At 37.3% G+C, this 22,214-nt stretch overlaps 1 protein-coding gene across 1 annotated transcript in view; it reads left to right on the forward strand.

The window, feature by feature from the left end:
• Positions 1–22,214, forward strand: part of COL28A1 (collagen type XXVIII alpha 1 chain) — a 164,083-nt gene that overhangs the window by 59,709 nt on the left and 82,160 nt on the right. The window contains exons 15-18 of the mRNA XM_054496646.2: positions 2,463–2,531; positions 14,718–14,786; positions 17,544–17,612; positions 18,775–18,843. Of these exons, the coding sequence (XP_054352621.1) occupies positions 2,463–2,531; positions 14,718–14,786; positions 17,544–17,612; positions 18,775–18,843 (276 nt within the window). The remainder of the gene's footprint in view (positions 1–2,462; positions 2,532–14,717; positions 14,787–17,543; positions 17,613–18,774; positions 18,844–22,214) is intronic.

A 22,214-nucleotide genomic window follows, 5' to 3' on the forward strand; every position in this document is an offset into this window, starting at 1 on the left:
GTGTCTGAGACCCTCCACATCAGGCATTCCATCAGGTTACTAAGATATGGCCTTCTCAGTATGGCCTCATGCTCTAAAAGTGCATTTCATTTTCCCCTTCTTCCACCATGATCAATATTCAATTATCTATAAGAATCCTAAATCTCTACTGGAGGGAAAACAATTAGATAAAAACAAATAATTCATCCTTAGTTGTGAGTGACTGCTGGGTTAAATTTTATTTTTATTTTATTTTATTTTTATTATTCTTATACTTTAAGTTTTAGGGTACATGTGCACAATGTGCAGATTAGTTACATATGTATACATGTGCCATGCTGGTGTGCTGCACCCATTAACTCGCCATTTAGCATTAGGTGTATCTCCTAATGCTATCCCTCCCCCCTCCCCCCACCCCACAACAGTCCCCAGAGTGTGATGTTCCCCTTCCTGTGTCCATGTGTTCTCATTGTTCAATTCCCATCTATGAGTGAGAACATGCGGTGTTTGGTTTTTTGTCCTTGCGATAGTTTACTGAGAATGATGATTTCCAATTTCATCCATGTCCCTACAAAGGACATGAACTCATCCTTTTTTATGGCTGCATAGTATTCCATGGTGTATATGTGCCACATTTTCTTAATCCAGTCTATCATTGTTGGACATTTGGGTTGGTTCCAAGTCTTTGCTATTGTGAATAGTGCCGCAATAAACATATGTGTGCATGTGTCTTTATAGCAGCATGATTTATAATCCTTTGGGTATATACCCAGTAATGGGATGGCTGGGTCAAGTGGTATTTCTAGTTCTAGATCCCTGAGGAATCGCCACAGACTTCCACAACAGTTGAACTAGTTTACAGTCCCACCAATAGTGTAAAAGTGTTCCTATTTCTCCACATCCTCTCCAGCACCTGTTGTTTCCTGACTTTTTAATAATTGCCATTCTAACTGGTGTGAGATGGTATCTCATTGTGGTTTTGATTTGCATTTCTCTGATGGCCAGTGATGAGCATTTTTTCATGTGTCTTTTGGCTGCATAAATGTCTTCTTTTGAGAAGTGTCTGTTCATATCCTTTGCCTACTTTTTGATGGGGTTGTTTGTTTTTTTCTTGTAAATTTGTTTGAGTTCATTGTAGATTGTGGATATTAGCCCTTTGTCAGATGAGTAGGTTGCGAAAATTTTCTCCCATTTTGTAGGTTGAATGGGTTAAATTTTAAAAGACACCCTTGTTAATGAACACATTTTAATTTGTCATGATAATGGAAATAATATGTTGGATAAAGGGATATTACTAACACCTTTGACTAATCACAGTATCACTATCAGAAGACAGGTCAACAACTTGGCATGACATCACCGAAAGTTTTGTAATACAATTTGACATTTTTTTGGCACTTAGTAAATTTCTACTTCTATTTATGTGTAGACCAAATAATCTGAAAAATTCAAATAGAATTATTTCTCTTTAAAATCTGTGTTTAAAGAGAAAGAAATAAATGAGAAATGAATATGTGAAACATTAAGAAGAATATTCCAGGGTATTTCATAGTGACAGGTTCAACATACTTTTATATTATATAAGGTATTATCATACTTTATTGATACTCTTGTATGTAATAGCTCATGGGCATTGACCTCTATCTCATCAAAGAAAGAACGCATCATGTTCTGTGCTGTTTTAGGATCAAGTATATGCAGTTATATTCTGTGGTAATGATCAGAAGAACCCAGAATCAGAATATTTCATTCCCCAACTAGTCAGACCAATGAGTGTTCTCTGTATGTGCTGTTTGGGGCTAATTTGTAAATGTTCTTTGATTTTACTCTTGGTTCTAATAAATTTATTAAATGAATGCTGCTTCTGATTGATTATATGGTTTATTTTTCATAAAAATGCATGAAGTATTATGACTTAATAAACATTATATTAAGGACAGAGCTGTTCACTTAGGTCATGTAACTATAGGAGCATATCTAAGAAGATTTTCCATGAATTCTTTTAAACATAAATTTTCAATGAATGTTTATAAACAAAAAAAAATGTAGTAATCTAATCCTAGCAAGTATTAGTTCACATATTAGTACGAGAGATAAATTTTTCTTGTGTGATGGACCCAGTTTCAGCAATATTAAGGAAAAGGAGGCTTGATCCAGCTAGTTATACTATGTGATTGGTTAGGTGATCCATTTCCAGAATATTTTTGTTTAAATTGGGAACTGAGCTCTTTTCTAACTTCAGGGATGCTACATATGTGTTTTGCTTGGATAGCTTCCTTCTTGTTTCAGTGTTATGACTAATGTATTTTTTGCAAGTTGCAGATCTCAGAGTCAATTAGAATTACCCATTTGTAGTAAACAGTGAGTTTGGGTGCTTCATTTAAAAAATAATTTTGAAGCACAATTCATAGTATTTGTAATGTAAACTCTTTTAAAATTCAGATTTTGGTTGGTGCATTGATATCCCTCCCTTGTGCTTTCAGGGTGAAAAAGGTTCTGAAGGACCAACTGGCCCACAGGGATTACAAGGCCTATCAATCAAAGGGGACAAGGTACTGTATAATAGGGTGTACAATAGAAACAATGCCAATAAAATTGTCATTGTTCTTTATGTATGTACATTTCTGAACTGTATACATGACAACCATGCCACACAGGTGTCTGGTTAATTATAAATCTAGTATATTCTTTTTTTAAAATAATTTTTTTATTTCCACAGGTGGTTTGGGAACAGGTGGTGATAGGTTACATGAGTAAGTTCTTTAGTGGTGATTTGTGGGATTTTGGTGCACCCATCACCCAAGCAGTATACACTGAACCCAATTTGTGGTCTTTTATCCCTCACCCTCTTCCCATCCTTTTGCCCTGAGACCCCAAAGTCCATTGCATCTTTCTTATGCCTTTGCATCCTCACAGCTTAGCTCCTATATATGAGTGAGAACATACAATGTTTTGTTTTCTATTTCTGAGTTACTTCACTTAGAATAATAGTCTCCAATCTCATTCAGGTCACTGCGAATGCCATTAATTCATTCCTTTTTATGACTGAGTAGTATTCCATCATGTATAGATATATATATATACCTATATATGTATATATAAACAAACACACACACTATAATATATATATCATAGTTTCTTTATTCACTCATTGATTGATGGGCATTTGGGTTGGTTCCATGTTTTTGCATTTGCAAATTGTGCTGCTATAAACAGGTATGTGCAAGTATCTTTTTCGTATAATGACTTCTTTTCCTCTGGGTAGATACCCAGTAGTGGGATTGCTGGATCAAATGATAGTTATACTTTTAATTCTGTAAGGAATCTCCACACTGTTTTCCATACTGGTTGTGCTAGTTTACATTCCCACCAGCAAGGTAGAAGTGTTCCCTGTTGTTCACTGCATCCATGCCAACATTTATTATTTTTTGATTTCTTGATTATGGCCATTCTTGCAGGAGTAAGGTGGTATCACATTGTGGTTTTGATTTGCATTTCCCTGATCATTAGTGATGCTGAGCATTTTTTCATGTTTGTTGGCCATTTGTATATCTTCTCGAGAATTGTGTATTCATGTCCTTAGCCCACTTTTTGATGGGATTGTTTGTTTTTTTCTTGATAATTTGTTTGAGTTCATTGAAGATTCTGGATATTAGTCCTTTGTCAGGTGTATAGATTGTGAAGATTTTCTCCCATTCTGTGGGTTGTCTGTTTACTCTGCTAACTGTTCCTTTTGCTGTGCCTTTTGCTGTGAAAAAGCTTTTTAGTTTAATTAAGCCCCAGCTATTTATCTTTGTTTTTATTGCATTTGCTTTTGGGTGCTTCATCATGAAATCCTTGCCTAAGCCAATGTCTACAAGAGTTTTTTCAATGTTATCTTCTAGAATTTTTATAGTTTCAGGTTTTAGATTTAAGTTCTTGATCCATCTTGAGCTGATTTTGTATAAGGTGAGAGATGAGGATCCAGTTTTATTCTTCTACATGTGGCTTGCCAATTATTCCAGCTGAATTATTCCAGTTGAATAGGGTGTCCTTTCCCCACTATATGTTCTTGTTTGCTTTGTCAAATATCAGTTGGCTGTAAGTATGATGGCTTATTTCTGGGTTCTTTATTCTGTTCCACTGGTCTATGTGCCTATTTTTATACCAGTACCATGCTGTTTTGGTAACTATGGCCTTATAGTGTAGTTTGAAATCAGGTAATTGATGCCTCCAGATTTGTTCTTTTTGCTTAGTCTTGCTTTGGCTATGTGGGCTCTTTTTTGGTTTCATATGAATTTTAGAATTGTTTTTTCTAATTCTGTGAAGAATGATGGTGGTATTTTGATGGGAATTTCATTGAATTTGTATATTGCTTTTGGCAGTATGGTCATTGTCACGATATTGATTCTACCTATCCATGAGCATGGGATGTGTTTGCATTTTGTTTGTGTCATCTATGATTTCTTTTAGCAGTGTTTTGTAGTTTTCCCTGTAGAGGTCCTTCGCCTCCTTGGTTAGGTATATTCCTAAGTATTTTATTTTTTTTTGCAGCTATTGTAAAAAGGGTTGAGTTCTTGATATGATTCTCAGCTTGTTTGCTGTTGGTGTATAGAAGAGCTACTGATTTGTGTACATTAATTTTGTATCTGGAAACTTTGTTGAGTTCTTTTATCAATTCTAGGAGCTTTCTGGAGGAGTCTTTAGGGTTTTCTAGGTAAACAATCATATCATCAGCAAACAGGCAGTTTGACTTTCTCTTTACTGATTTGGATGTTCTTTATTTTTTTCTCTTATCTGATTGCTCTGGCTAGGACTTCCAGTACTATGTGGCAGAGGGGTGGTAAGAGTGGGCATCCTTGTCTTGTTCCAGTTCTCAGAGGGAATGCTTTCAGCTTTTCTCCATTCAGTATTATGTTGGCTATGGGTTTGTCATAGATGGCTGTTATTACCTTGAGGTATGCTCCTTGTGTGCCGATTTTGATGAGAGCTTTAATCATAAAGGGATGCTGGATTTTGTCAAATGCTTTTTCTGCATCTATTGAGATCATCATGTGATTTTTGTTTGTTGTTTTGTTTTTTTGAGGCAGGGTCTCACTTTGTTGCCCAGGCTGGAGTGCAGTGGTGCCCTCTCAGTTCACTGCAACCTCCACCTCCCAGGTTGAAGCAATTCTCCTGCCTCAGCCTTCTGAGTAGCTGGGATTGCAGGTGCCCGCCACCACATCCAGCTAATTTTTGTTTTTAGTCGAGATGGGGTTTCACCATGTTGGCCAGGCTGATCTCGAACTTCTGACCTCAAGTGATCTGCCTGCCTTAACCTCCCAAAGTGCTGGGATTACAGGTGTGAGCCACCGTGCCCAGCCTGTTTTATTCTGTTCATGTGGTGTATCACATTTATTGACTTATGTATGTTAAACCCATTCCTGCATCCCTGTTATGAAACCCATTTGATCATGGTGGATTATCTTTTTGATATGTTGTTGGATTCAGTTAGCTAGTATTTTGTTAAGGATTTTAGCATATATGTTCATCAGGGATATTGGTCTGTAGTTTTCTTTTTTGGTTATGTCCTTTCCTGGTTTTGGTATTAGGGTGATACTGGCTTCATAGAATGATTCAGGGAAGGTTCCCTTTTTCTCTATCTTGTGGAATAGTGTCAATAGGATTGATAATTCTTTGAATGTCTGGTAGAATTTTGCTGTGAATCCATCTAGTCCTGGACATTTTTTATTGGTAATTTTTAAATTACCATTTCAGTCTCACTGCTTGTTATTGGTCTGTTAAGAGTATCTAATTCTTCCTGATTTAAGCTAGGAAGGTTGTATCTTTTCAGGAATTTATTCATCTCATCTAGGTTTTCTAGTTTATGTCCATAAAGGTGTTTATAGTAGCCTTGAATGATCTTTTGGATTTCTGTTTGGATTTCTTTTGGATTTTTGGTGCCAGTTGTAAATCTCCTGTTTCATTTCTAATTGAACTTACTTGGATTTTCTCCCTTCTTTTCTTGGTTAATCTTGCTAATGGTCTATCAATTTATCTTTTCAAAGAACCAATTTTTGTTTCATTTATCTTTTGAACTTCTTAATTTTCAATTTCATTCAGTTCTGCTCTGATCTTGGTTATTTCCTTTCTGCTGAGTTTGGGTTTGGTATGTTCTTGTTTCTGTAGTTCCTTGAGGTGTGACCTTAGATTGTTTGTTTGTGCTCTTTAAGACTTTTTGATATAGGTGTTTAGGGCTATGAACTTTCCTCTTAGCACTGCCTTTGCAGTATCCCAGAGGTTTTCATAGGTTGTGTCACTATTGTCATTCAGTTTGAAGAATTTTTAAATTTCCATCTTGATTTCATTTTTGACCCAGTGATCTTTCAGGAGCAGGTTATTTAATTTTCATGTATTTGCGTTGCTTTGAAGGTTCATTTTGGAGTTGATTTCCAGTTTTATTCCACTGTCATCTGAAAGACTGCTTGGTATAATTTCAACTTTCTTGAACTTATTGAGGCTTGTTTTGTTGCCTGTGATATGTTTTATCTTGGAGAAAGTACCATGCACTGTTGAATAGAATGTATATTTTGTGGTGGTTGGGTAGAATGTTCTGTAAGTATCTGTTAAGTCCATTTGTTCCAGGGTATAGTTTAAATCCATTATTTCTTTGTTGACGTTCTGTCTTGATGACCTGTCTAGTGCTGTCAGTGGAGTATTGAAGTGCCCCAATATTATTGTGTTGCTGTCTGTCTCATTTCTTAGGTATATTAGTAATTGTTTTATAAATTAGGGAGCTCCAGTGTTGGGTGCATATATACTTAGGACTGTGATGTTTTCCTGTTGGACAAGGCCTTTTATCATTATATAATGACCTTCTTTGTCTTTTTTAACTGTTGTTGCTTTAAAGTTTGTTTTGTCTGTTATAAGAATGGCTACCCCATGTTGCTTTTGGTGTCCATTTGCATGAAATGTCATTTTCCATCAGCTTACCTTAAGTTTAAGTGAGTCCTTATGTGTTAGGAGAGTCTCTTGAAGGCAGCAGATTGGTTGGTGAATTCTTATCCATTCTGCAATTCTATGTATTTTAAGTGAAGCATGTAGGCCGTTTACATTCAATGTTAGTATTGAGATGTGAGGTACCATTCATTGTGTTATTTGTTGCCCATATACGTTTTTTTATTATATTTTTGTTTTATAGATCCTGTGAAATTTATGATTTAAAGAGTTTCTGTTTTGATGTGTTTCCAGGATTTGTTTCAAGATTTAGAGTTCCTTTTGGCAGTTCTTGTAGTGCTGGGTTGGTAGTGGCAAATTCTCTCAGCATTTGTTTGTCTGAAAAAGACTGTATCTTTCCTTCATTTATGAAGCTTAGTTTCAGTGGAAACAAAATTCTTAGCTGATAATTGTTTTGTTTGAGGAGGCTGATGATAGGACCCCAATCCCTTCTAGCTTGTAGAGTTTCTGGTAAGAAATCTGCTGCTAATCTGATAGGTTTTCCTTTATAGGTTACCTATACAGGAAAGATTTCAACAGTTCATTATTATTACCTCTGCTGTAGGATTTTTGTAGATACTCTTTATAAAACTTAAAAGTTCCATTTAGTGCTTGATATAATATGTTATTAAAGAATTACAATTAAACATTAGTGAGGTGTTTTTGCCTCACAGTTGTTAAGATTCTTTCCTTCATCTTAACTTTAGATAGCCTGATGACAACGTGCCTAGGCAATGATCTTTTTTGCGATGAATTTCCCAGGTGTTCTTTGAGCTTCTTGTATTTTGATGTCTACTTCTTTAGCAAGGGTGGGGAAGTTTTCCGCAATTATTCCTCCAAATATATTTTTCAAACTTTTAGATTTCTCTTCTTCCTTAGGAACACCAATTATTCTCAGGTTTGGCCATTTAACATAATCCCAGATTTCTTGGAGGCTTTGTTCATATTTTCTTATTCTTTTTTGTTTGTCTTTGTTGGATTGGGTTAATTCAAAAACCTTGTCTTTGAGCTCTGAAGGTCTTTCTTTTGCTTGTTAAATTGTATTACTGAGAGTTTCCAGAGCATTTTGCATTTCTTTTGAGATGGAGTTTTGCTCTTGTTGCCCAGGCTGGAGTGCAGTGGTGTGATCTCAGCTCACAACCTCCGCCTCCCGGGTTCAAGTGACTATCCTGCCTCAGCATCCCCAGTAGCTGGGATTATAGGCATGCGCCACCACGCCTGGCTAATTTTTGTATTTTTAGTAGAGACGGGGTTTCTCTATGTTGGTCAGGCTGGTCTCGAACTCCTGACCTCAGGTGATCATCTGCCTCGGCCTCACAAAGTGTTGGGATTACAGGTGTGAGCCACCGTGCCCAGCCTGTATTTCTGTAAGTGCATCCATGTTTCCTGAAGTTTTGATTGTTTTTATTTATGCTATCTATTTCATTGAATATTTCTCCCTTCACTTCTTGTATCATTTTTTAAATTTCCTTACATTGGGCTTCACCTTTCTCTGGTGCCTTCCTGATTAGCTTAATAACTCACCTTCTGAATTCTTTTTCAGGTAAATCAGGGATGTCTTCTTGTTTGGATCTATTGCTGGTGAGCTAGTGTGATTTTTTTGGGAGTGTTAAACAACCTTGTTTCGTCATATTACCGGAGTTGGTTTTCTGGTTTCTTCTCATTTGGGTAGGCTCTGTTGGAGGGAAGTTCCAGGGCTCAAGGCTGTCATCAAATTCCTTTTGTCCCATGGGGTGTTTCCTTGATTTAGTAGTGTCACCCTTTTTCTAGGGATGTGGCTTCCTGAGAGCTAAGCTGTAGTGATTGTTATCTCTCTTCTGGATCTAGCCACCCAGCAAGTCTACCGGGCTCCAGGCTGGTACTGGGGGCTGTTTGCACAGAGTCCTGTGATGTGAACCATCTGTGGGTCCCTCAGCCATGGATACCAGCGCCTGCTCCAGTGGGTGAAATGGACTCTGTGAGGGTCCTTAGCTTTGGTTGGTTAGTGCAGTATTTTTGTGCTGGTTGGCTGCCTCCTGGAAGGTGGTGCTTTCAAGAAAGCACCAGCTGTGGTAGTATGGGAAGGAACAGGTGGTGGACAGGGCCCTAGAACTCCCACGAGTATATGCCCTTTGTCTCAGTTACCAGGGTGGATAGGGAAGGACCATTAGGTGGGAGCAAGGCTAGGTGTGTCTGAGCTCAGACTCTACTTGGGTGGGTCTTGCTGTGGCTGCTGTGGGGGATAAGGGTGAGGTTCCCAGGTCAATGTCATTGTGTACCTAGGAGGATAATGGCTGCCTCTGCTGTGCCATACAGGTTGTCAGGGAAGTGGGGGAAAGCTGGCAGCCACAGTCCTAACCTGGCTCCAATGCAAACCGAAGGGCCGGTCTCACTCCCACCGTTCCTTCCCAACAACACTGAGTCTGTTTCCAGGTGGTGGATGAGTAGGGCTGAGAAGTTACCCCAGGCTTCCCACCTCCCAGCTAGGAAAGTCAGTAGAGCTTTCCTTCTTCCCCTGCCTGTGGAGTCTGCACACTGGATTCACGCCCTTTTCCTGAGTTCTGGCCAGGAGACTTCTCAATCTGTTGAAATTATTACAAAGTTCAGTTGGAGGTTTCCTTCCCTCTGTGGGCTTTTCCCAGTGCCTCTGGCAGCCATCCTCAAGGACCCCAGTGATGTAAGGCAGAGATGGCTTGCTAGGGGGCCCACTGAGCCTACAGGGATTTTCCCACTGCTTTCTCTACCCCTGTATTTCGCTTGGCTCTCTAAATTGACTCAGCTCCCACAATCTAGACCTTTAGGTTCTCCAGTGGGGGTATGTGTTCAGGGGTGGACAATCTCCCTTTCCCATTTCTATAGTTTGGGCACTCACAATATTTGGGATGTCTCCTGGGTCCTGCAGGAGCAATCCATTCCCTTCAGCAAGTCTGTGGGTTTTCTTGGCTTTCCTAATGTATTCCTGCAGTCGTTCTGGAACAAAGGTTCACAATGCGAGCCTCCACATGCTGTTCTTTCCATCCGAGTGGGAGCTGCGATCTAGTCCTGCCTCCTGTCCACCATGATCTCCAAATCTAGTATATGCAAGATGTGTTATTATGTAGGATGACTTATGATCTGAGAAATTTGATTATTTCTGTTTATTGTAATGTCTCACTTATTTGGATTCTGACATCCAGTGACTTCTACCATCAGCAAAGCAGCTTTGAATCCAGACGTTATCAAAAGACATTTCTTCTTAGTAAAGAAAACAGTTGTTAAAAACATTGACTTGGCCGGGAGCAGTGGCTCATGCCTATAATCCCAGCACTTTGGGAGGCTGAGGCGGGTGGATCACGAGGTCAGGAGATTGAGACCATCCTGGCTAACATGGTGAAACCTCGTCTCTGCTAAAAATACAAAAATTAGCCGGGCGTGGTGGCAGGCGCCTGTAGTCCCAGCTACTCGGGACGCTAAGGCAGGAGAATGGTGGGTGAACCCAGGAGGCGGAGCTTGCAGTGAGCCGAGGTTGCACCACTGCACTCCAGCCTGGGCGACAGAGCAAGACTCCGTCTCTAAAAAAACAACAACAAAAAACATTGACTTGACCTTCTTATAGAAGTGTATATCCATTCCTAGGCTCCCACTCAAAAATATTATCTTAAAATCAGGTTAAAATAAGAAAACTCATTTAAGAAAACTAGTGTTGATGCCCTCCAGCAAGGACCAACAGGAATCCATCCAGAGTTTTAACAAGGCTTGTTGACTCTGAAGGGAGGAAGACCATATACGATGAACCTACAGTGACTCAGGAAGAGGATGAAAGATATTTCGTAGGATTTGCGCTTGTGTTAGGTGATTTTGGGAAGCATTTAAGAAATCAGGGATGGGCTCTGGATTTAATGTTATCAATAATTGAGGATAAGTTTAGGATTGAGTATTTATAATGAATCTCATCTAGAAGTTGGGACAAATGGAGTTAGGCTGAGTCATAACTGATAGAAGTAGCAGTCACTCATTTTAGCCAGTATTGGAGGATGTTTGATAATTTGAGGGTTTTATACAGTGTTTGCTTTTTTTTTTCTGTGCTCAGATATAATTGTGGAGTAGTCTGGCTTTCATCTTGGTCCATCACAGTCATGGCGTGGCCTTGTCTGATCTTGATGATTTGTCAAATTGTTCATGTTTGACACCACGGCCTACTTGCCAGGGTCAGGTCAGCTCCTCGTTGTTAAGGATTGCTTTTCTGTTTCTCACTGGCTGTTTGTTTTCTTTAAAACAGCTGCAGATTATACCAGATTAGAAATGGGAATGGAGCTGGTGATAGAAGCTACTAGAGGCTGATACAGCCATAAAGAGCATTGGAAGTGAAGCTGCCAGAGGGGGAAGGATATAAGAAATGTGTAAAAAAGCAGAGAGCTCATATCAATTTGGAGTCATTTATATATCAGCCTTTAAGCATATCATTATATTGTATATTATATTAGAATAACAATTGATATTCATGATTATCTCAAGTGTTGGGTTTCAATCTTGAATGACTTATTTTTATTTGCTGGTAGTTATCTCTTCTAGCTGTTTGTATTTAAATAGCAGAAATAAATAGTGAGTGATATGAATTTTAGATGCAATACAATTCTTTGTTCAAGTCTCTTAGTTCTGGTTGTACAGCAGCTCCAAAATACTCCAAAAAATACATAAGATGCTCTTTCTTCCTTTGGAGCAGCGAGAACTGAATACAACAGAACCATTGTTTTATGAGTTCAGTAAATTAACTTTTTCAGGTGGCGTTGTGACATGGTGCATGTATTTTTACATCTGGAGCTCATGCAAAGAAATCATTTTGAAATATCAGGATATTATTACATAGCAAAGCTTTTATCTGCTGTTCCCTCAATACCATCTTCTTTTTCCTTTCTTCCTTTCCTATTCTTTTACATATAACACTAGATTCAGAGGGCTTGATGTCTGTGATTCAAGTGATAATATAAACACGCCTCTGATAAGGCCTCTCAAATGTATGTAAATGGTACAAAACAAAGTTGTACTTATGGCACAGGTATTTAAATGTCAATAACACTGCACAAAAAGGGACCCTCTCTTATGTGTTTAACAAATATTTGCAAACTAGTGGCTATGAGTTGGGTTTTGGAGTCAGAGTGGACTTGACTATCACCTCTGCCGTCTAACAGTTGTGTGACCTGGGGTGAGTTACTTACACTTATCTGAAAAATGAGGATGGCCACTTTACAGGGGTTGTTGTGAGGCTAAATGAAAGGATTTAAAGCATTTAGCACAAATATCTGATGCATAAGAAATCAAGTTCTGAATCAAAATAATCCAGCTCTGAGCCAGAACTGGATTCCGTTATGTTTTCCTTCCATAATATTTATGTAGATCAAAGGTTGATAGAGCACTAAGGGGTGTATTCCAGGGCATCTCCTAGTGCAGGTTCTATACATTTAATATTTTATAAAGTTTGATCTAATTATTACATTTTTCTTTTCTTTTTCTTTTCTTTTTTTTTTTTTGAGACAGTTTCACTCTTGTTGTCCAGGCTGGAGTGCAATGGCACCATCTCAGCTCACTGCAACATTCACCTCCCCAGTTCAAGTGATTCTCTTGCCTTAGCCTCCTGAGTAGCTGGGATTACAGGCACGTGCCACCGTGCCCGGCTAATTTTGTATTTTTAGTAGAGATGGGGTTGCTCCATGTTGGTCAGGCTGGTCTCGAACTCCCGATCTCAGGTGATCCACCCACCTCTGCCTCCCAAAGTGCTGGGATTATAGGCGTGAGCCATGGCGCCCAACAAATGATACATTTTTCTTCATAAAAACATATTTATTTAGCTCAAACGTTGGCCAACTGTGGAGCTGGCTGCCTGTTTTTACAAATGTTATCAGACCACAGGTGTACTTGTTCACTATATATTATCTATGGCTACTTGTACTACCAAAGCAGCATTGATCAATTACAAGAGACATTATTACGACCCTCAAGCCCAAAGTATCTACTATCCAACTGTTTACAAGTTTTGTGGCCCTAATGTAGACTAAATACAACTGCCATTAAAATGAGCATCTTAACCATGTTACTCAATCCAGCGGTCAATTCTCTGTCATCAACTAATTTGCCCTGTTGGTAGCATTTGACAGATGGATCCCTCACCTTCTTGAAACACTCTCTTCACTTGGTCTCTCTGGCTGCTTCCTTCTCAGTCTCCACTGCTGTGACTTCTTCATCGCTCTGACCTCTAATGATTGGAGTGCTTAAAGGGCTCAGTCCTGGGACCATCTCTTTTTTCTATTACTTGGCAAATTCACTCAATTATGGCCTTTAATATCATTTATATACTGAGGGCTCCCAAATTTGTGTTCTCATCCCAGGCCTCTCCCACCTACTTGATATCTCCATTTGGATGTTCATTTTAGGGATCTCAAACTAAACATGTCCAAAACTGAACTCCTGATATCACCCTCCACCTCAAACCTTGCTTTTCTCTCAGGCTGCTGCTTCTCGGTCAATGACAACTCTGTTCTGCCAAGAGTCCTCTCAGTCCTCAGCAAATCCCATCACTCTACCTTCAACATTATCCAGGTTCTGAGCACTCCCCACCACCTCCACTCTCAACATTCTGGTTTGTGCCCCATCATGTCTCATGTAGACCTCCTTCAGTCTGTTCTCCATACAGCTTCCAGATGGGGCCTTAAAAACCAAGTCAGATCTCTCACTTCCCTTCTCAAAACCCTCCAGTGGCTTCCTAACTTACTCAGAGAATAGCCAAGTCCTTACAGTGGTCTCAAATGCCCCACTGATCCTTCTACCTGACTCCACTGCCATAATTCTCTGACTTCATTGTCTACAGCTCTCCCTCATGGAGATGGTTCCACCCGCACTGTCTCCTTGCTCTTTCTGGAACATGTCAGGCATCATCTTTGCTTTGGCTGTTTCTCTGCCTGGAATGCTTTTCTTCTGGGTTTCTACCTGGCTCATTCCCTCTCATCAGTGACGTCATCTCTGGACATCTTAACCAAAATCATCGCTGCCTCCTCTCTTCCCTGATTAATTTTTCTCCTTCACACGTATTATTCAACATACTAGTTATTTTATCTACCTGTTTTGTTTACCATCTTGTTTCCTCTACTAAAATCTAAGCTCGATGGAGGACAGAGATTTTGAGCTGTTTTGGTCACTGTTGTTTTCCTAGTGTTTGGAACACTTTCTGGCTTATAATGGGCACTCAACAAACATCTGTATAAAGACACAGAAAGAATGAATTATGTTCTTCTTGCTGGTAACTTTAATTTTGTTTTCTCAATTTCATGGAAGAAGAAAATAGGGCTCTTTAATTTTGCTGCATTCACTTGAGATCATTTCTTCATTTTCAAAATGCATTTTAAATAAGATTTGGAGGGAAAGGGTATTTAGAAAATGTAAAAATATTTTTCTTCAATTTATCTCTCATTCTATTTTCATTATATCCTATGAATTTTCTACTTTTAAATATTTCTGTTGCAATCTTAGCAGGAGATGTTTGTGTCATAACAACTATTCAGGAATTTTTGTCTGTGAGAAAAATGATTGATAAATATAAGCCTATACAAATGCTCACCAACTTAGACTGAATAGCAAAAATGTCATTTACTATTTTGCAGAATTTGAATTATAAACTGTTTAAAAGGAATAAAATAAAGTTTTATAATTTTCCATGTTGAACTTTTTTTATAGTATAAAGATAGATTTTAACATAGCCCAATTCCAGGTTAGCAAAGTATGAAATAATAAGATTTTATTTTATTGTTTTATTTCCTGGCTTATTTTCTGTGCAGGGGGATATGGGACCTGTGGGACCCCAAGGACCGATGGGTATCCCTGGAATCGGGAGTCAAGGGGAACAGGTAATTAATGCATTCTTCCTTTCCCTTCAGTGCAGAACATTCCAGCCTAATCCTGGTCTTCATTGAAGGCCAGTCCTGCAAACATCTATGAGTATATTTGACAGTTAATTGCAATGGAGTATAAGTCCAGAAGTGAATATAGGGCAGGATAAGATGGTTTCATGAGAAGATTTTATTTTTTAGAACTTCCAAAGGCTTGAAAAATAAGTAGTGTGTTTCTTGATGCTGTGACTTTTAACATTAAAACCTAATTAACAAGGTAAATGTTTTGGTGCAATATTTTTAGTTCCCCTTGGGAACAATAGTTTACATACCTGCTGGTTTGTGTATTTTTTTCTCCTTGAAGCTTTGTGAAAATTAAATCCCACTCTCTCCCAATGGAATAGAGTAATATCCCCCTACCAACCACTCTAAGTAGCCACATACCAATTTTTTAAAAAAGTATTATAGTTAAAACTTGGACCAGGATCAGAGGTAACCACTTAGTTTAAGGGGCAAACTTCTGGAATAGAAGCAAACCACAGATATAATTTAAAAATGACACCTGGCCCCTCTTGGTGAGAAGAAAAGAAAGATCTGTAAGAATGTCTACATTCGTGATTAGAACCATTTCCAAAATCTTCTGATAACTTTTGGAAAATCTGGGTATTGTGATAAATCTAAATAATGTGAAGATAGTATTACAGTACTCTCTACTGTTGTTTACCATGTAGTTTTTTGTTTACCATATACTTTGTTGTTTGCCATATACTTACACAGTCTTATTAATCAAAGCGACCCACAAATCCAGTTTTATGCTAAATATCTCCTGGTTAGAAAGTGGCAGGGCAGGTTTGATTAAGATTTATGAGTAAGGTTTGGATTATTCTCTTGCTTAAAGAATGAATAGTGCTTTCTGTATCTAGGGTAGTGGGAGAAGGGAAAAATTTAAAAAATGAGATAATTCCAAATGTCATTGTTGAGATTCACTTTGGGTTTATTTCTAATTGTCTGCTAATTTATTATTATTATTACTTTTCTTGTTAGTCCAAACAACAGCAAAGTTGGATATGACTCCTTTTTCCCTTGCCATTGGCAGAGGTCCTAGTCTAACATATTAGGAATCTTAAGGTACAGAAGAAGCCAAGATAAATGTATAAATAAATATTTAGATAATAATTAAGAGCTGGACGTTTGGGCTACTCAAATATCATGATTTGATGATACCAGCCGACATTCTGAAGACTTGTAGTTTATTTGTTGGTTTTAGGAGGGGCTTACTGATCCCAAAAGTGGTCGGACAATGCTGTCACATCTTGGTTCTTGTGGTGCTCCTGGTGCCGAGTGATCACTATGGGGCTAAATATGAGGTTCGAAGACAAGTCTGTTCAGATGGCCTGTGAATTCTGGACCTCCTACCTACAGTTTCCTGTCGCCTTTAATGCTGTTCCTTGGTGGAGGTTGTTGTTCTTCAGCTTGGGAAAAAAAACAAAACAAAACTCTCGGACTTCTTTCATTTTCTCACCCACTTTTCTTCTTTTCGAAAAGAAAAAAAAATTTCGAGGTAGATGTGTCCTTATAGAGCTGATCTCTATTGAAAATGAAATCTCTATTTGTAAAATGATCTGAGCAAGAAAAGAATGTATTTACCTTTTAAGACAAATGATATAAATTCTACTTAAATTTAACCTCTGTTTATGCAGTTATTCAGTGTTCTTATCTTTAATTTGATGTGTTTATCCATTGAATTCTTGTTATATTAGATCTTCCTATTTCTCTTATAAAAATGAATGTTTTCCCTCATGGGTTTATGAGGGAACTTCTGTTTCCAGCAACATGTTTACAATAACTCTTAAATGGCCCACAGATTTTTGTTAAATATTTGGAGGCTTGATCAACTCAGATCTTTTACAAAATAGAGTGAAATATAAACAACCACATATACACATGTACACATATGTGCATATCCCTTTTTATACCCATGTATAAAAACCTCATTTATATTGTGAAGGAGGGAGTCAAGTGTTTGAACCTTCTTCAGTTTGGTATCTACTGACTATTGCTTCTTAGAGCCTAGGTCAAACCTTCAATTTACCATCCTGATACATATATATTGGGACAACATGATACAGTTTGTTCAGTAGATACAGTTTGGTATCTACTAACTATTGCTTCTTAGAGCCTAGGTCAAACCTTCAATTTACCATCCGGATACATATATATTGGGATATAGGTTTGCTTGCATGTGACAGAGATATTAAATGGGTTAACTGGATGTGATTTTATTTTCCTTACTTAAAACTCCAAGCTGATATAGTGCCTCTATTAATCAGTCTTGATAGTCTGCCATACTGAGGGTGCTTTCCTCATCTGCATGATCCTGGATGGTCACCCTCTCTTAATTCCAGCTACTGAAGAAGAGGAAAAGGGAAGGAGAAGGCATACCTCTTCTTTTAGCACGAACCAGGAATTACACACATCACTTCATTCACATCCCATTGGCTAGAATCTAGCCCACATGGCCACGCCTGGCTTCAACAGGGACTGAGAAACGTGGTCTTTATTCTAGGCAGACATATGGGCCAGCTAGAATTTCTCTTAATATGGAAATAGGGAAGAATGCAAATTGTGGTTTAACTAGCAGCCCCTGGCACCCCACTCCACAAATGCTTATTGAGTATAAGTAACTTATTATGGGGTATTAACTAAAGTTTCACTTTAGAGGATTTGAAACCACTTAATTTCACTAACACTATTTTATAAAATTTTATTTTAAAGGGAATCCAAGGTCCTCTTGGTCCACCTGGTCCACAAGGGCCCCCAGGACAAGGCTTACCTGGTTCCAAGGTAACTTTGTAAATGAGAGTGGAGTTTAATATATCTATAGTATAATTGCTGTTTTCTGATCAGTGCCAGTGCAAGGGAAGACAGCAGATAGAATGAACTTAAAAATCAGAGATCTCTACTTAATGCAAAATGTTACTGATATTCCTGACAATTTAGAAAATGTAATATGTATTTTTTATGCTTTAAGAAAGTTTTATTTACACAATTTTCATTTGTCGTTTTCTTTGTTACTTTTACTTATGAGATCCTATTCTAGCAACTCAAGCAGTGATATTAATAGAGGCAACCAGTGGTTATGTGTCTCTCTAGGTTGGCTAATTTTCATTCTCACCACCACTCTGACAGTAGATGCAACTACTAAAACCTTAGCTAAAGAGATGGGGTCAGAAATGACCTAACAAATAAAAATGTTTTATGTACTTGGGAATCAAACTGTCTCATAGATTGGAACTATTATTTTTTCCTTGAGGAGGAGCATGGCACTTATTTAACTAGTTATCCTTAATATTGCTTCTAAGAATCATGAATCATTGTTAAATAAATGAAATACTTCTCTGAGACTATTCACCTTAGAACACACTCCTTAGAGCTGTCCGTGTGAGAAGCCGCTCAATGGACCACTCTGACTATTCTTGAGAGTTTTGATTTTGGGCTTGTCCTTGAAGGCTTAAGTTGTGTTCTCTGCTTATGACATTGCTCTTGATCAGCAGTTACCTTGGCTTTTCCTGTGCCAATTTTAGTTGTTCTAGAATGCAACTGCCCATCTTTTCCAGATACCCTCCACAAGGGGCTCCTTAAAATCAATTTTGAATATTTGTTAAATATTTGTTAAATATTTGTTAAATATTTGGAGGCTTGATCAACTCAGATCTTTTACAAAATAGAGTGAAATATAAACAACCACATATACACATGTACACATATGCTATATGGCCTATATTTTAAGTCAGACCATATATACATCAAACATTATGTACATTTTTCATTTACATATATTCCAAATCTGGTGCAAATCCGTCCCCCTGAAGGGATTTCAGGCAATATATATGAATTGAGCACATGAAACTGTTTTACTTTGTTGATATAAGACAAGTTTTAGGAGATCAACAGCAGGAATATATTATTTTCACTTTGCTGCTGTATTAAACTCTTTTCTTACTAGGGAGAAATAGGCCAAATGGGACCTACAGGCCCTCGAGGACCAGTGGGAATTGGAGTACAAGGTCCAAAGGTGAGTTGACTGCTGCTCAGAAGTGATATGATACTTTATGTAATATTATATAAGGTTTCCTTTATATCCAATTGCAGTACGGACCCTGCATGTGTTATCTAACTCTATATAACGGGCTCCTTTTACTTTTTAAGTGTGGCTACTACTACTGCGAAAGCTATAATTACACGTATGGCTTGCTTTATATTCCTCTTGGACAGTGCTGCTCTACAATATATACTCCACTGGGGTGGCACTTTGTTTATCTTGGTTTATTATAGAATCCCCAGCTTTCGGGACATGATAGATTCTCAATAAATACTGCCGAATAAATGAACAAATACTTAGTTTACCCTTCACAGTTTCTGTAACTCATCCTGAAGTTATATAGGATCTAGAGAGCCATGTTGAGCACTCAACTTCCCCATTGTTCTGTTGTTATTGTCATATTCTTACAAGCATTTGAGTATTAGAAGAATATATAAGATGTAGGTCTAAGAAGAATATACATGTTACATATATAAACATATGATTACAAAGGATAGAAAAGTATTAATATAGTAATAATAGCTGCCATTTTTACATGGTTTCCATGTGCTACACAGTATACTAAGTGCCAAGTTTAACATATATGTTTGTACATATGTGTAATATATGCCTCTGTGTATGTATGTATACAAACATATTATGTTATATATATATCAATTGCAGAGAGGCAATATACGATATAGTAAGGCTCAGCCATTAGACTACCCAAGTTCAAATCTCAGTTTCACCACTTATGACATGTGCAATCTTAAACTTACTTTAAAAAATGAAGTATTTCAGCCGGGCGTAGTGGCTCACACCCGTAATCCCAGCACTTTGGGAGGCCAAGGCGGGTGGATCACGAGGTCAAGAGATTGAGACCATCCTGGCCAACATGGTGAAACCCCGTCTCTACTAAAAATACAAAAATTAGCTGGGCATATTTGTGCGTGCTTGTAGTCCCAGCTACTCGGGAGGCTGAGGCAGGAGAATCACTTGAACTCGGGAGGCGGAGGTTGCAGTGAGCTGAGATCGCGCCACTGCACTCCAGCCTGGCCACAAAGTGAGACTCCATCTTAAAAAAAAAAAATGAAGTATTTCAAATATACTCACCATACAGAGAATAATACAAAGAGCACCTATGTATTCCATGGCCCAGCTTTATCAAATGTTAACGTTTTACCACACTGACTCTAGACTTTTTAAAAGAAACATTGTAGATGTGGCTGAAGGTCCCTGCTGGCACTCCCCAATCCCCCTGCCCTCCCTTCTCTCCTCACACATAATCATTATCATGAATTTGGTGTTTATCATTCTTTTGAAGTTTTTATAATTTCCCACACATTTTTATCCATAAACCATATATCACTTTTTTTGTGTCCTTAAACTTTACATGATATATCATTCTGCAATATATTTATAGTCAGCCTTATGTTTTATTTGTGTTTTTGTATGCCTCTAATTCATTGATATTAATCGCATTATAGTATTCCAGTGTATGAAAATATCTCATTTTATATTTATTCATCTTCATGGTGGTGGATATTTAAATTGCTTGTCATTCTTTTTGCTTTTGCCAACAATGCTGCCACAAACATTCTGTTTCCTTTTGTACACGTTGGAGGACAAGTTTCTTGACTTGTAGAAGATAGACAGCTAGAGGTAGAATGGGAAGATCATAGAGCAGGCGAGTCTTCAATTTTGATACTGCAAAAATCTTGTCCAAAATGCTTGTGCCAGTTTACCTTCCTGCTAGCAATAGGTGATGATGTTCCTTTCTCTAAATCTGTGCAAATATGAAGTGTGTACAAATACATCTTATTGTGTTATACAAACTGCAAATATCTTCTCCTAGGCTGTGACTTATTTTTTTCACTTAGAGTACTTCTTGGTATACAGAAGTTTTAAATTGTGATATATTTCTATCCCTTTATGATTTGTGATTTTTGAATATTATTTTAAAATATTTCTTGACCTGAGATTCATAAAGATATTCTTATGCATTTTTTTCTGAAAATTTTAGTGTTTTGTTTTTAAAATTTAGGTATTTAACCCACATGGAATTTATTTTTGTGTATGGGTTAATATAGGGATCTATTTTTTATTACTATAAATAAGCAAGTACCTCAGAATCAGTTATTGAATAGTCCATCTTTACCACACTGATTTGCAGTACCACCTCTTTCATATAATATCAAGCTTCCATATTTTGAGTATCAGCACCTGAGCTGTCTAGTCTACTCCATTTGTCTATTTATATTTCTCAGTGCTATTACCTCCTTGTCTTGATTATAATAGGTTTATAATATGTTTTGTCATCTAAAAGGAAAAATACTCTCATCTTCTTTCTTGGTTATTATTGACTCTAAGATACATGTTTTAGGGTTGGCTTGTCAAATTTAACAGGATACCCCATTTGGTTTGCACTAAATCTACAAATTATATAGCAAGTCTTTCATACCACAGAGTAAAGCTGTAATTTTTCAAGAAAATATTTGTAATTTTCTCCATAAAGGTCTTGTACTTTTTTAGTTAAATTTATTTCCAGATACCTTGAAGAAATTTTTGTAATTGTGAATTTTTTTTCTATATCTTTTAACTAACTAGTATAGGTCTATAGGAGAAGTTTTTTTGTTTTGTTTTGTTTTGTTTTTTGGCATGTTGATTTTGTATCCAGCCACCCTGTGAAATCTGTTTGTGGACTCTCTTGCTTTTTCAGTCCCTATGTACACAATCATATTATCTGAAAATAAAGTTTTACCTATTATTTTTAGCTCTTCTTTTATTATTATTTTTTTTTTATCATTTTGTACTGCTAGGATCACTTGTACAATGTTTAAAAGAAATGACTTCAAAAGAAGTGCTTCTAAAATTTCACTCTTAAGTGTGATGTTTGCTGAAAGTTTTTGATAGATACCCTTTATTAGGTTAAGGAAGCTCCCTTCTTTTTTGGTTGTACCAAATGTTACTTATTAAATATAAATGATTACTGGATTTTATCAAATTATGCATCTACTAAGATAATTGAGTTGTTTTCCACTTTTAACTTGTTAATACGATACATTACATTTACAGAGTTTTCAGATGTCAAACCATCCTTGCATTCTTGAGATAAACTCAATTCATTATGTGTACTTTTTTATGATGATCATTCAACTGACTAATCTTTTATTCAGGATTTTTGCTTTTATTTTAATAACTATGTATTATCTGATTGGCATATAATAAATGCACATGTTTAAAGTATACAATTTGGTGCTTTGAGATATGTATATACCCTTGGAATCATCACTGCAATCAAGATGATAAATATTTCTGTAACCCTCAGAAGTTACCATCTGTCCTTCTATCCCTCTGTAACTACT

This window comes from Pongo pygmaeus, chromosome 6 (genome assembly GCF_028885625.2).
Source record: "Pongo pygmaeus isolate AG05252 chromosome 6, NHGRI_mPonPyg2-v2.0_pri, whole genome shotgun sequence".
Taxonomy (NCBI): Eukaryota; Metazoa; Chordata; class Mammalia; order Primates; family Hominidae; genus Pongo; species Pongo pygmaeus.